Genomic DNA, 13,797 nt, shown 5'->3' on the forward strand with positions numbered 1-13,797 from the left:
AAGGGTGTGGGCAGTGCGGTCCCGCAGGGCTGGGTCCTTGGACCGATACTCTTCAATATCTTCATCAGCAACTTGGACGAGGGAACGAAGTGTACTCTGTCCAAGTTTGCGGATGACGCAAAACTGTGGGGAGAAGTGGACACGCTGGAGGGCAGGGAACAACTACAACCTGGACAGGCTGGACAAATGGGCAGAAAACAACAGAATGCAGTTCAACAAGGAGAAATGCAAAGTGCTGCACCTAGGGAGGAAAAATGTCTGGCTCACCTACTGCCTAGGAAATTACCTGCTTGGTGGAACGGAAGCAGAAAGGGTCAACTGCGGTCTGACCAGCGCCCGATAGAGGGGAAGTATCACCTCCTTGGTTCTGTTCGTCATGCATCTGCTGATGTACGATAAAGTGCCATTAGCTTTTCTGATGGCTTTGTTACACTGCCGACTCATGTTCATCTTGGAGTCCACTAGGAGGTGATACTTCCCCTCTATCGGGCGCTGGTCAGACCGCAGTTGGAATACTGCGTGCAGTTTTGGGCGCCACACTTCAAGAGGGATGTGGATAACCTGGAGAGGGTCCAGAGAAGGGCCACTCATATGGTTAAGGGCTTGCAGGCCAAGCCCTATGAGGAGAGACTGGGGCACTTGGACCTCTTCAGCCTCCGCAAGAGAAGGTTGAGAGGCGACCTTGTGGCTGCCTATAAGTTCATCACGGGGGCACAGAAGGGAATTGGTGAGGTTTTATTCACCAAGGCGCCCCCGGGGGTTACAAGGAATAATGGCCACAAGCTAGCAGAGAGCAGATTTAGACTGGACATTAGGAAGAACTTCTTCACAGTTCGAGTGGCCAGGGTCTGGAACGGGCTCCCAAGGGAGGTGGTGCTCTCCCCTACCCTGGGGGTCTTCAAGAGGAGGTTAGATAGGCATGTAGCTGGTGTCATCTGAACTCAGCACTCTTTCCTGCCTATGCAGGGGGTCAGACTCGATGATCTATTGAGGTCCCTTCTGAGCCTAACATCTATGGAGACTGGAATACCTAAGAAGAGACGAAAGACACTGAATGCTAGGGCTGTGTGAGGCTTCGGACCCTGCTTCAGGTCCGGAGACGCTTTGGACGCTGTGGCATCCGAAGCAGCATCCCCGGATCGAAGTGCTGGCTTCGTTGGACTTTCCGAAGTGGTTCGTAGCTTCCGAACCGCTTCTGAAAAGCTTCGGAGCCTCTTTGGAGAGCTGACCATAGGGTATAACGGGGAATCAATGAAATATCTATAACCTTGTTGTTTTTTGCCTGATTTGGATGAAAGTTGCAGGGGTGGTAGCCTCTGCTGAGAGCACGAAGTCTGCCAAGTTTGAAGAAGATCGGTGCAGAGTTTCAGGGGGAACTGCACCCCAAATTCTTGAAAGCAAAACTCATGTCACATGTATGCGTTACACCACAGGGGTGAAAATTGCAGGGGTGGTAGCCCATGGTGAGGCCACAAAGCCTACCAAGTTTCAAGAAGATAGGTACAGGGGTTTGGAGGGACCTGCACCTCAAGCTGCTCACAGGCAGAGCTCGTGACATAGATGACCCTGTGTGTGTTAAGGTGCAGCGGGCTGAAGACTGCAGGGGTGGTGGCCCCTGCTCAGGCCACGAAGCCTGCCAGCTGTCAAGGAGATAGGTGCAGGGGGAGTCTGGCTTCTGGGGCCCTGCACCTCTGGCTGCTGACAGGCAAAACTCGTGACGTGGTTGACAATGAATTGTTAAGGCGCAGCGGGGTGAAAGCTGCAGGCCTGCTAGCCCCTGCTGGGACCACAAAGCCTGCCAGCTGTCAAGGAGGTAGGTGCAGTGGAATACTGGGGCCCTGCACCCCTAGCTGCTGACAGACAAAACTCATGACATGGGTGCTTGTGGGACTGACTGTGTCTGTTTTGGGGCAGTTGATTGTCTGTATTAATTATTTCCTCAACTTAGTGTGTGGTTTTGTAGGTGTTAATCCTTGCTCGTTAACTCATTATGTAGTAGCTGGGTATTGTGTACTGAGCTGGTACCTGAGTGAATCATGATTAATTGGTAACTGGTAACACATTAGCTTAGCAACCAGGCCTTCAATAGTCTCGTGTGTGTGTGTGTGTGTGTGTGTGTGTGTGTCCCTGGTGCCCCAAATAAACATGAGATGAGTTTTGCTTTCAAGAATTCGGGGTACAGTTTCCCCCGAACCCCTGCACCAATCTTCTTGAAGCTTGGCAGGCTTAATGCTCTCAGTAGAGGCTACCACCCCTGCAACTTTCATCCAAATCAGACAAAAAACAACCAAGTTATAGATATTTCATTGATTCCCCATTATACCCTATGGCCGGATCTCCAAGGTGGCTCCGAAGCTTTGGAACCTCTTCAGCCGGATCAAAGTGGGAAACTAATCCGGAGCTCCAGATCGGATCCCTGGCATCTGAAGCGGTCAGATCCGAAGCCAAATCAAATAGCTGCCTACCCGCACAGGCCTACTGAATGCATGAGAGTCCTGCCAAAGGTACTATAAGCGACAAGCATACTAATGTCAAGGCACCCAAGGGGAAGAAGGAAGTGCAAGCGCTCCTGTAAAAACCCAAGTAGAGATGAGGCCTGTGGGATCTCCACTCTAGCACCTAAGGCCCCCTGCTGACTCCCCAAGAAGGACTTTCGAATACCTGGCTGTAAGAAGACACTCTGCCCTCAGGATTACATGAGACTTATGCAAGGCTTTCCCTTGTCTTGGTTTACATGTTAAGTTAGACTAAGTTGTATGTACTCTCAGTGTGTTTTACTGGGCTGTATCTTAGCTTAGGCAAAGATTTTTGGTTGTTCTTTTTTTGTGTACTTGAGGTTGTAAATCTCTATGTTCAATACATGCTCGCTTCAGAGAGGACTGTTCTTGTTCAAGCTTTTATGAATTTAGTGCCACTACCTTTTTAAACCCCCACCTTCCAGCGTGTTAGCCCTAGGCTGGGGCCTGGCCACACTCCTCCCCTAGAACAGGGTTGTGGGGAAAAACCTTGGAGCTTCAGTCCCTTCCCTTTGACAGTGGCTGGCATGCTGGAAGGTGTGCTCTAGCATCCCCTGGCTTCTGGCCTGAGCCACTGGAGGCCTGTAGCTGAATTTCTGGGATCAAAAGTGAATGTCTGTTCACTTGCTTCTCAGTTTAATCTCCGCAATTTAGACAAACCTACAAAGACTGAATCGATTCAGCCTCGGGCTTTTTGACTGTCTATACTTAGCCTAAAAGAGATGCGGCACTTTTTAATGTAGTCAGTCAATAGCAGCTCTGAACAGAGCCATAAGTAAATGATGTGCGTATATTTGGGAGGGAGGGCGGGTTATCATGGACACACGATCATTTTGAAAAAGTGTGCATGTATTTGTTTTCCATTTTGCAGAATGAGACTGCTAAGAAGTATTCTGCTCTCTTCTACCTTTAAAAATGTTAAGACTTCATAGGAGTTGTAGTGATGTAACTGAGGGTAGAATTTGGCTATAGAAATCTCCTCTACATTATTTCATTTTAATCTGGGCAGCTTTTATATTCTCCTTTATATTGTAAAGAGTTTTAATATATTTTTCATGAAGACACTACAAAAACAACTACTTATTTTCTTCTTTGCATTCTCTTATTTAAAAGGCTCGTTGATATCTTATTTGAAATTTTGGCTTGGAAAGACTTTTTTGTTACAGTATTTGGTCTTTTGCTTTAAATCAGTAGTGCTTAGCCCTTTGCCCCTGCTGGCATGGGGCTGGTCAGCAGGCTGAATCTGCAGGCTTGGCACCCAGATGCAGCCCTGTGCACCTGGATACTGCCTTGTGCCTCCTGGTTGGGCTCTCATACCTGGATCTCATTTCTTGTTGCTCTGGCCTCAAATGTCTGACCTGGCATTCAGGGCCACACGTCTGGCCTTCAGGGCTCCCATGGGTTTGGAAACTTGACAGTGAGGGAACAGCAATTAATGCTGCCACCGCTTCCCCACTGAATTTTTTGAACCCATGAGGAGCCCTGCAGGCCAGATGACATGGCTCTGTTGGCTGAACACCTGTTTTAAACCAAAGATTTGCTTTTTTAGCTTATTGTAAAATTATCCCAGTAACATTTTAGTAAAACGATCCTGTTATATTACAGTTGAGGTCTGGGGGATTGCTCATGTAGTTAAACTTGTGCACATTCAAAAATACATGCAGGTTCAGGGCCTTATTGTCATAAGGATCTAAGAGATAACAGCTAGTACTTGACTTTCACACTCTTCCAAGGTACTACAAGCAAAATCGGTTTCTTAGTATGTCTGTTGCCAAGTTTGATATATTCTTCTGCATCAGGGAAAGTACTTTGGCTTTGAACTGTGGTTGAATTGTTGTCAGAAATGAATTTCATATCTCCTTGTCATAATCTTGAAGACCAAGACAACAGAGATTGAAGGAATATGCTTTCTGTAGTGATAACCATAGAATGTCAACAGCAGGATGAGGGTGGGAAGTTCTGCTTTTTATCTTTTCAGCAACAAATGATTGTCACTACAGCAAAAAAAGCCAAGTAGTTTGGAAAATGCCTCTGATATTTGGTGGTTTAGGTCATTGGACTTGTTCTCTGTCTACCTTTTCCAGGGAATTTGCTGTGAACAAATGGTTCCTTGCACAAAGGTCCTTTGAAATTGAGCTGCCGTAAATCAATCGCATTGATCCGTTTATTCCTACAGCTTTCAAAATTACAGTGGTCTCGGTCATAGTATGGTCTCAATATTGGCTATCACATGAATATTATCTGGTTCAGTACTTTGCTCATGTGTATTCTTCTAAAATATGCCTCTTACTGTAATACATTAGTGTCCATATATATAAAGCAGTAGGTAATTTTATTATAATAGTCTAGATGTATTAACTGAGTTACAGGTCACTTAAAACACCAGTTTCAGAGTATGAAAGAATTAATACAGACATAAGCTTACAAAATGTTACTACTTTTAATATGAAAAAGAAACACAATATTCTTTATTGCATCAGAACTAGATTGTGCAGTGCCTTTATAACACATATGAGAAGTTGTGCATAATGTAACTAACATTGAACATCTATCATGATACCACAGTAAAATGAAATAAGGGAGCAGGTTTCTCTTGGTTTTAATAGAGATCACGGTTTGCAGACTAACTCAAACATTAGTTCATGCTTGTACATTGAATGGAACAGCATGACTAAGAGCATTTAAAGAAGACCGCAGAAAACCTTTTTGCTATATTGCATGCCTGCTATAAATATATTCATAATTGCAGTAAATTCCTGTTAGGTCTTAACACGTAACATTCATTTTCTACGCTATGGCTGCAACCAGGATTGAAAGTAGAATTTTTTTAATGCTATTAAGAGCAATTGGAGTATTGGGAAATACATTTTTAATAACACAGATGCCTATTGGACAGAACCAGGTAATTTTTCCAAATATTAATCTAAAAAAACCCCATTCTTTCTGGAAAGAACTTTGATCTGAAATTAAAGCTGATTTTCACAAGAAAATAAGATTCCCCAAATCCATTTGTCTTGTTTATTTTAAGGACTTCTAAAGTGGTTCAGAAAAGGTCTAATTCTACATTTGGCTATTCATGAATTAAAATCACACACACACACACACACACACACACACACACACACACACACACACACACACACACACACACTTCAGAAAAGGTCTAGTTCTACAAGACCTTTTCTGAACCACTTCTATTGTATTGACTTGCTAACTTAAAATGGTATTGTGGTTGTTCCTTGCACAGATGTTCAGTGTGCGTGCAAGGATGTTACATTTTGCTGTTCTGCTACTTGATAGATTCCTATCTTCCTGCAGGCTCAGTTAACCACAGGAGAAGGGGAGGGCAAGGTCAGAGTCTATAGTTCTACACTAGCCCACAGAGTGAAGTTAGCCTGGACTGCTGAGCCGAGCTTTTCTTAGCAGTATGACAGCCTTTGGGGTGTGTATCCAATTACCATGGATTAGAGCAACCTATGCACTCTCTTCATTTATATCATGAACATCTGTAAGTCTGTGAACCACATTTATTCCTTCAAAGGTTATACCCACTTCACTGTGCCCAGTGGAACCTGGACCAAAGGATTTTTTTTTTAATTTTCCTTTTTGAAAATAGAGTATTTTTTTCTGTTTTTACACAGTACCCAGTACCATGGGGCCTTAAGTCATGACTGGGTTTTCCAGATAAGACTATGTTACAAATAATAATGCTGAACATGTAAGAAGCAGGGATTTTTGTGGGTAATATCTTTTATTGGACCAGCTGCATTGTTGGGATAGACTTAGACAAGCTTCCAGGTATCACAATACCTTTCCTCGCTAAGTCTATCCCAACCATGCAGTTAGTTCAGTAAAAGACATCACCCATAAAATTCTTGCCTCCCACATATTTCCTGGACCATCACAGCTACAACATCACTTCAACACTATCAATGCTAAATGTGACATTGACTGCAATATTGCAACAGGTAATACCAAATTTGCTTTATCACTAAAAGAAAACAATTGGTTCTGACAGTGTGGTGCTGCTATGCTTTCCTATCATGCTATGATTGCCTATCCAGGACAAGGCAAACATCTACCTGTTTGTTTGCCTAACACACTGGCATGCTGACCTTTCTTGCCCAAACACTGACTGTTACCAAAATGTTAGTATAAATAATTGAATAGTACAAAGTTGTTATCAGTAGGTAAAATAAAAGAAAGCTATTTAGTATGAGTGGAGATGAAAGAGTTGTCCAGACTTAAAATCATGTTCTAATAAATGATGTTTCCAGGTTGTTTTCAACACTTTTTTTTCTCAAGTAGATGCTTCAGCATTCTTCATTTTAACAGCAATTCAGAAAGTAAATCAGTTTTGTCTTCTAGGATATGAGTCAGACTGTATCAAACTGGTGATGCAAAGAATTACCATAATCCCCCTGAAGCCTCTGTGCCCAATTTCTAATTACTACAAAACATTTGCTTGCATCCTGCTCAGCAGTTACAGGAGAATTTTTTCCAAATATTGTAGATGACTCTTAATTCCCTCAGGTAGTTTGTATCTAAAGTTGATCTCAGAATTTTATTTCCAGTAAATATTTACACAAGACAGAGGTTTTTTATAAATTGGCCTACATTTAGATAGTAATGTTTTTAACTGTTGAGTGTTTTGTTACCAAATCCAAACCCCAACTCTTATATTTTCTGCCATGGCAACTTCTCTTTACTGGTCAACTCTAGGATTATTTTAATGACAAATTATATAAATATTAACAATGAAAACAAATTTACGGTATATGTATGAACGATGCCTCTTTTATGATTAGGGCTGATTGTTAATGGTGCTAGTGTTTGACATGCAGAGTGAAAATGATATACACCACTATCACTTTCAGAGTTTGCTCAGAAACTTCTGTTTACATAGCAATGGATTGACATGTACCATTGCTGATTTTTGAGGGAATCTTTCAGTCTTTTGTTCCCCAGAGGTGCAGTTAAGAAGTCTGGCTTTTAAATTTGGAGTGAACTTGATTCATGCTGGAGCTAACAGAAGAGAGTCACTATTTAGCACCAGATATGTAACCAGTGTCTATGTAAACTTCCAGACAACAGCGTTCATTTCTCAAAGGCTGGGAACCTTGTGTTTTGACTTTAGGACCTCAGAATGAAAGCTTAAAATACTTGTGTCACTTAGGCTTTATGTCAGGTTTAATATTTTCATGGAATGTGTGTTCATGTCTTGGAAACTTCATACCTGGTAAATCCTTTCTACAGATTGGGTCCACAGGTGTGGTTATTTATTCTTTTACTTTTGGCTAAATGGCTAGTTAGGTTTTCTTACTATTTAAGTTATAAAGTTTCAGCTTTGGAGCTGGTTGATTATGACAGATGTGAGGAGCGATGAAGAGAAAAAGGGTGGGGCTAATGGTAGAAAGTGAAGGTCAATATTAGTGGCATTGTACCTCATTAGCTTGCAGGGAGAGCTATACAGGTCTGTACTGCTGGTATCAGTCTTTGGAAGTGAATTACTAGGTAAGAAATTCTCTTTTCAGGAATTCTGATTTATCTTTAAAGGATGTGGAATAAAGCTATTTTTCTTTCTTGAGGTTTTTGATTTAATGATTGAATTGTGCTGTTTCTTTTTACTTTTACAGTGTTCCCATCTCCTCTTTTTCCCAAGACAACATTTATGAAGTTCAGCCTCCTAAAGTTGATAGGAAATCAGTTGAGATCTTTCATGCTCACATCCAGGCTGGCAGAGGGATCATGCAGCAACTTGGAAAGGATGACTTCCTTATGTACAGAGAGTATATTAGAAACCGTTACATGTAAATACAAAGAGGATTCAGCTGCAAAACACAGTGCACTAGTGGATTTATAAATAACTTTGTAAAGGAAATCCAGTCCAGCTGTTTTGTAGTTAAGATAAAAATAATATCAGGCCTGTGTTTTTGGAAGACTTCATTGCTGGACTATTGTGATTTGCAACAGTAAAATGAAACTTACTATTTTCGGTTAGAAAAAAATAGATTTTAAGTTAGAATAACTGCAGCTATGTGTATGTATATGGTAGGAGGTACAAAGAAAACATCAAGCATTTAAATTGTTGGTACTGAAGCTGCTACTATATGTAACAAAATTAAGTTAATCAGACAAAGAAATCAAAACACTTCTTTGATGTTAGCTTATGACAAAGATCCTTGTCAAAAAGCAAAAACATTTTACTGTTGTTTTTTGAAATTGTTAGCAAAATACAGGCTTTTTGCAAGGTTGTAAAAGATGTCAGTCTGACTCATGGATCAAATTCAAAAGTTTCACCTACTTTAACAAACTTAACCTTCGCCTTTGTTGGGTTACACTGGCAGGGTAGCAATGGTGGACCATGCAGCTTAGGTGTGCTAAAGATATTCTGGCACTGTTGAAGGGGTGAGCATTGCCATTAAGTTCAGTAGTGTCAGGATTTCACCCCTAGTTGTTTAACTTTACAAAATTTTGTTTTACAACTTGCAAGAATGCCTGTATGATTTCAAAGAATACATACATTTTATGCACTACCATGTTTTCAATTAAGATTGCGTCTATTCTGTACAAATGCAAGTAGCTTTAAATAGATTAAGATCATGTTTCCATGAGTACCCTCTATTAATGTAGTGAGAATAGAATATTTCCTCTTCAATTTACCACTTTCATAGCAAACTTACTCTCTTTGCAATGGGTTTAGTTCTTTAAGCAATCAAAGTGTTTCGTTTATAAATAAATATTTTTTTATTTGTGCTTAAAAATCAGGAGTTGAGTTGACCCACACAAACACTGCCATTTAGCCACAAATTAGGCAGCAAAACTGAAACTGTTCTACAACCTGTAGAATAATTAAAGCTGCTGTCTTTACAACCTGTAGAATAATTAAAGTATCTATAAGCCTGCAATAAAAATAAAGAGCACACTTTAAAATTTAAAAAATCCAAAGCAATACTGCTTGTAACATAATTGTTACAGAGGGGTTTTCTTCAAGTTATAGAGATAAGCTTTTTCCCCAGTCCATTACTTGTATATTAATGTGGAGGATTCTTAGTGTTATATTAAATGTATTGTGACAAGTCCGTTTTGTAATGCTTTTGTCTTTTATATCTCTTGTTACATTTATACATACTCTTCATGGGTCTCCTTTCCTTTTTTCTTTTTCCTTTTTATTTAAAAAAGTTATACAAGGCAGGCAGGTACTTTCTGTTTAGGATATGAGTCATGCTCATTATCTGCAGTACCTCTGCATGGAGAAGTTTCTGGACTTTCATTGTTAGGTAGTATGCAGATAGATTATCCCTTGTCTTCAGGTTCTCAGGATAATTCAGCAAGTACATACTACCTACAATGCAGTGAATGTAAATGAGGCTTTCAGGTGACTGCTGGGTTAGCCAAGAACAAGCTTCCCTTTGACTGACTTTCTTAATAGAGCTGTTCCTGGACAACCAAGATGGATCAACAAACAAGGAGATGTATTTGTTGCATATAGAACAAATTCAGCTGTTGGATGGAAGACTCTGTAAGTCTTTTGAAAGCACTTATTTTTGTAGCACAAAAGTCCAGTCCTCAGCTGTACCAGAACTTTACCATGTCAGAGATAATATGTTTATTTTTGTATATACAGCATTTTGTAAGATCAATGGGATTCATGAAATAAAATGGCAAAATGTCTTTTGACTTTGTCCCCTATGGATTAAAATGGTTTCTTAATTCATCTGTTAATCTCTCACTTTTTACTCTATGAACTGATAATGGGCTAATTAATTTTGACCTTAGAAATGTGTTTTCCTTCCTCCAGAAGAGAGAGTTTGTTTGGAGACTGCACTGAAATAAATACCAGTGTGTGCAACCTGGGTGGATGGGCTCAGATTCTTCCCTGTCCTGAGAAAAATACTCTGTATAGTATGAGGATGCATACCCATCAGTCAACTGAGCTTGAGCCTTCATTTTCCTTCAGTCTTCATTAAACATATTCCCAGAGCCTAAATACTTCTATGTCTTTACTCTTTCCTAGCCTGACATTTCATAGTTTCATAGTTTCTAGGGTCAGAAGGGACCTGAACAGATCATCAAGTCCAACCCCCTGCCCTGGGCAGGAATGAGTGCTGGGGTCATAATATCCCAGCCAGATATCTATCCAATCTCCTCTTGGGCTCCCAAGGGAGGTGGTGCTCTCCTCTACCTTGGGGGTCTTCATTTCAGCGTCTGGCAGCCCTAACCGTAAAGTAATACCTCCTGATATCAAGCCTGAAACTGCTCTCAAATCAATTTGTGGCCATTATTCCTTGTTATCCCAGGTGGTACCCAGGGGGAACAGAGCCTCACCTATTTTCTGCTAGGTTTATAGACGGCCTATTTTTCACTGAGTTTATAGACGGCCACCAGATCCCCTCTCAGTCCCCTCTTGCAGAGGCTGAATAGATTCAGGCCCTTTAATCTATCTTCATAGGGCAAGGCCTGCTGCCCCCAACCATGTGAGTGGCCCTCCTCTGGACCCTCAAGGTTAGCCACATCCCTCTTTAAGTGCGGCGCCCAGAACTGGACACAATACTCCAACTGCAGCCTGACCAACGCCACACAGGGGGGAAGAATCACCTCCCTGGACCTGCTTGTGATGCATCTGTAGATGCACAACAAGGCACGGTTAGCCTTACTGACCGCTTCCTCGCATTGGTGGCTCATGTTCAACCTGCAGTCAGCAATGACTCCAAGATCTCTTTCAACCACTGTGTTGTTGAGAAGGGTATTCCCCAGCCTATAGGTATGTTGCAGGTTCCTTCTCCCAACCTTGCACTTGTCTGTGTTGAATTCCATTCTATTCTCATCTGCCACCTCTGTAACCTGTCTAGATCTAGTTGGAGTCTCTCCCTCCCCTCCTGCGTGCCCACTTCTCCCCACATCTGTGTCATCAGCAAACTTGGACAGCATGCTTTCCACACCCACCTGCAAGTTGCTGATAAAGATGTTGAATAGCACAGGCCCAAGGACCGAGCCCTGGGGAACTCCGCTGCCCACATGGCCGTCCCAGGCCCTATGTGGCCTCAGCACCATGGACACAAGGGGGAAAGACGCAGCATGCCTGGTGAAAGCCGCCCCACTGGGCGGCCCACTGGGACTAGACTTCCCACCACTTTACCTGGGGCAAGCTGGGGAGGGGCTGGTTCAGCAGCACAGAGGAGTCGTCCAGGTCCGGGCCACAACAGCGCGAGCACGACGGGAGACGCAGCGAGTCCATTGCCCCAACTGGGCCCCATTGCTGCAGGAGGGCTGGCCAGACCCACTGTGTGGCCAGGATTCTCACTGCTGTGGCGGGAAGGCACTGCCCAGCCTGTGGGAGGCCTGGCACCTCCCCCTACTCCCTCCCTGTGGCAGCAGGATCCAGGCACAGGAGAGGTCCACAGCACCAGCTCCAGCCAAGTCCCAGCCCACTGCCTCCCAGCTGCAGCTCCCCACCAGCAGCCTGGGGCCTGCATAGTGCTGGGTACATGATGAAGACATAAGAGGCTAGAGCCAGGGCCATTCCTGTCAAAGGTCACTAAAGTAGGTATGAGCTATCCATTAACTGTTTAAACAATATAACTGGAGAAAGTCACATGGATAATTTTTTTAATGATATTTACATCCTTAATACAGGCATGGATTTAACATCCAGGAATCCATGGTTTCAACCAGAGATCCCCAAGATATGACCCATGGACTGATCTGGCATGCAGAGTCTTGTCATCCAGCCTCCAAGGCCCTCCACGGGTCCAGAAATTTGACATTAGGGAAGCAGTGGCAGCATTAGCTGCTGCAGCTCCTGAAGCCACTAGATTTCTACACCCATGGGAGGGGACATGGAACCACAGACTGGCCCCATGCACCAGATCAGGCCCACAGAGCCAGATGAGTTGGGTACCACTGATTTTAACACAGACAAAGACAAATAAAACACTACGGTTCAGGTGGAAGCCGCTAAATCTTCAACAAAGGAAAGGAGCTACTACAGATAAGTTAACACACAAGAAATATTGTTAGACAATAGCAAGAATGATACATCAACCACCTGACTCTAGAAAACCAAGAATGGATTAAGGATAACAAGGAAAATTGTGGGAATAACAAAATAGATATTCATGGATGTCTTGCAATTGATTTTATGTTTTTGGAAGGCAGAAGATGATTATGTAATGAAAAAATCTACATGGATAAAACAGAACAAGGAAAGGCTCTTTGCTAATAGAAGTTGAATCTACCAGAACCAGCCATCATGGGGCAGCTGGAATGTTTCCCTTGCTAGCCTGATTATACACTTTCTGATTGATCAAATGTTCATAACCCACAAGATACTGTGTGGGTACAGCCATTTATACAATATTTACCCAAATATAAGACTACTCCAAATTTAAGATGGCCCCTTCCCCCCCAATTATTAGAATCTACACATGGAAAATTATACATTTGTTATAATTTTCCACGTATAGAATCTAACTAGTGGAAGTTCATCTTAAATTTGCTTGGTTCCCCCACTGCTGTGGTGGGGAAAGCAGTGGTAGAAGGCAAGGGACCAGATCCCCTACCCTTTGCTCCCCTGCCCCTTGTCCCCCCGACATTCCCACACCATGCACCCCCCTGCCGCCTGTACCCCGCCATCCCTTGCTCCCAATACCTGTGCCTGCTCCCCAATTCTTGCTTCCTCCAACCCCTGCTCCCCTCCTCCCCCCTTGCTCCCCTCATCCCCAACCTTCTGCTTAGCTTCTGCTGCAACTCTGCTCCTCTGGGGCAGTCAGAAGCAATGCAGCCCCAGCCTGATCCTAGCCCAGCCTAACTAGAGAAAAGCAGCGGCAGCCAAGCAGGGTCAGGGCTGGGGGGGACCAAACCAAAGCCAAAGCAGAAGGTAAGAGGGGAGAGGACAGCTGGGGGAAACGGAGCATGGAGTGGGGGACTGGCTGCAGGTTCCCCCACCTGTCTCCCCCATGCTCACCCTGGCCATGTGTCCCCCTCCCCCGCCACGCAAGCTATTACAACCCAGGGCAGGCAACGGCTCACTTCCAATGTTTAGCCCAGAGCTCAAGCCAGAACTTAGCTGTCACCTGCCCAGGCTGGTACTCAATCCAAGACTAGGCTCTCCACACACACCCTGCCCCCACTCCATCTGACTGGGTAAAAACCCCTCATCTTGGATTCAAGTAAATACAGTAAATGCTGTAGCACTGCCATCTAATATAAAGTTGGCATGTGTTATAGTATTTTAGAACTCTTATCAGCCCTCAGGCTACAGGAAGCAGAGGGACTATCT

General features: G+C 43.2%; 1 protein-coding gene across 1 annotated transcript in view; it reads left to right on the forward strand.

Annotated features, from left to right (window-relative positions):
* The window catches only part of FIG4 (FIG4 phosphoinositide 5-phosphatase), a 131,217-nt gene extending 120,984 nt beyond the window's left edge, over positions 1-10,233 (forward strand). The window contains exon 23 of the mRNA XM_006261577.4: positions 8,153-10,233. Within this exon, the coding sequence (XP_006261639.1) occupies positions 8,153-8,330 (178 nt within the window). The 3' untranslated portion in view covers positions 8,331-10,233. The remainder of the gene's footprint in view (positions 1-8,152) is intronic.
* Positions 10,234-13,797: the final 3,564 nt, after the last annotated feature.

Source organism: Alligator mississippiensis, chromosome 1 (assembly GCF_030867095.1).
Source record: "Alligator mississippiensis isolate rAllMis1 chromosome 1, rAllMis1, whole genome shotgun sequence".
Lineage (NCBI taxonomy): Eukaryota > Metazoa > Chordata > Crocodylia > Alligatoridae > Alligator > Alligator mississippiensis.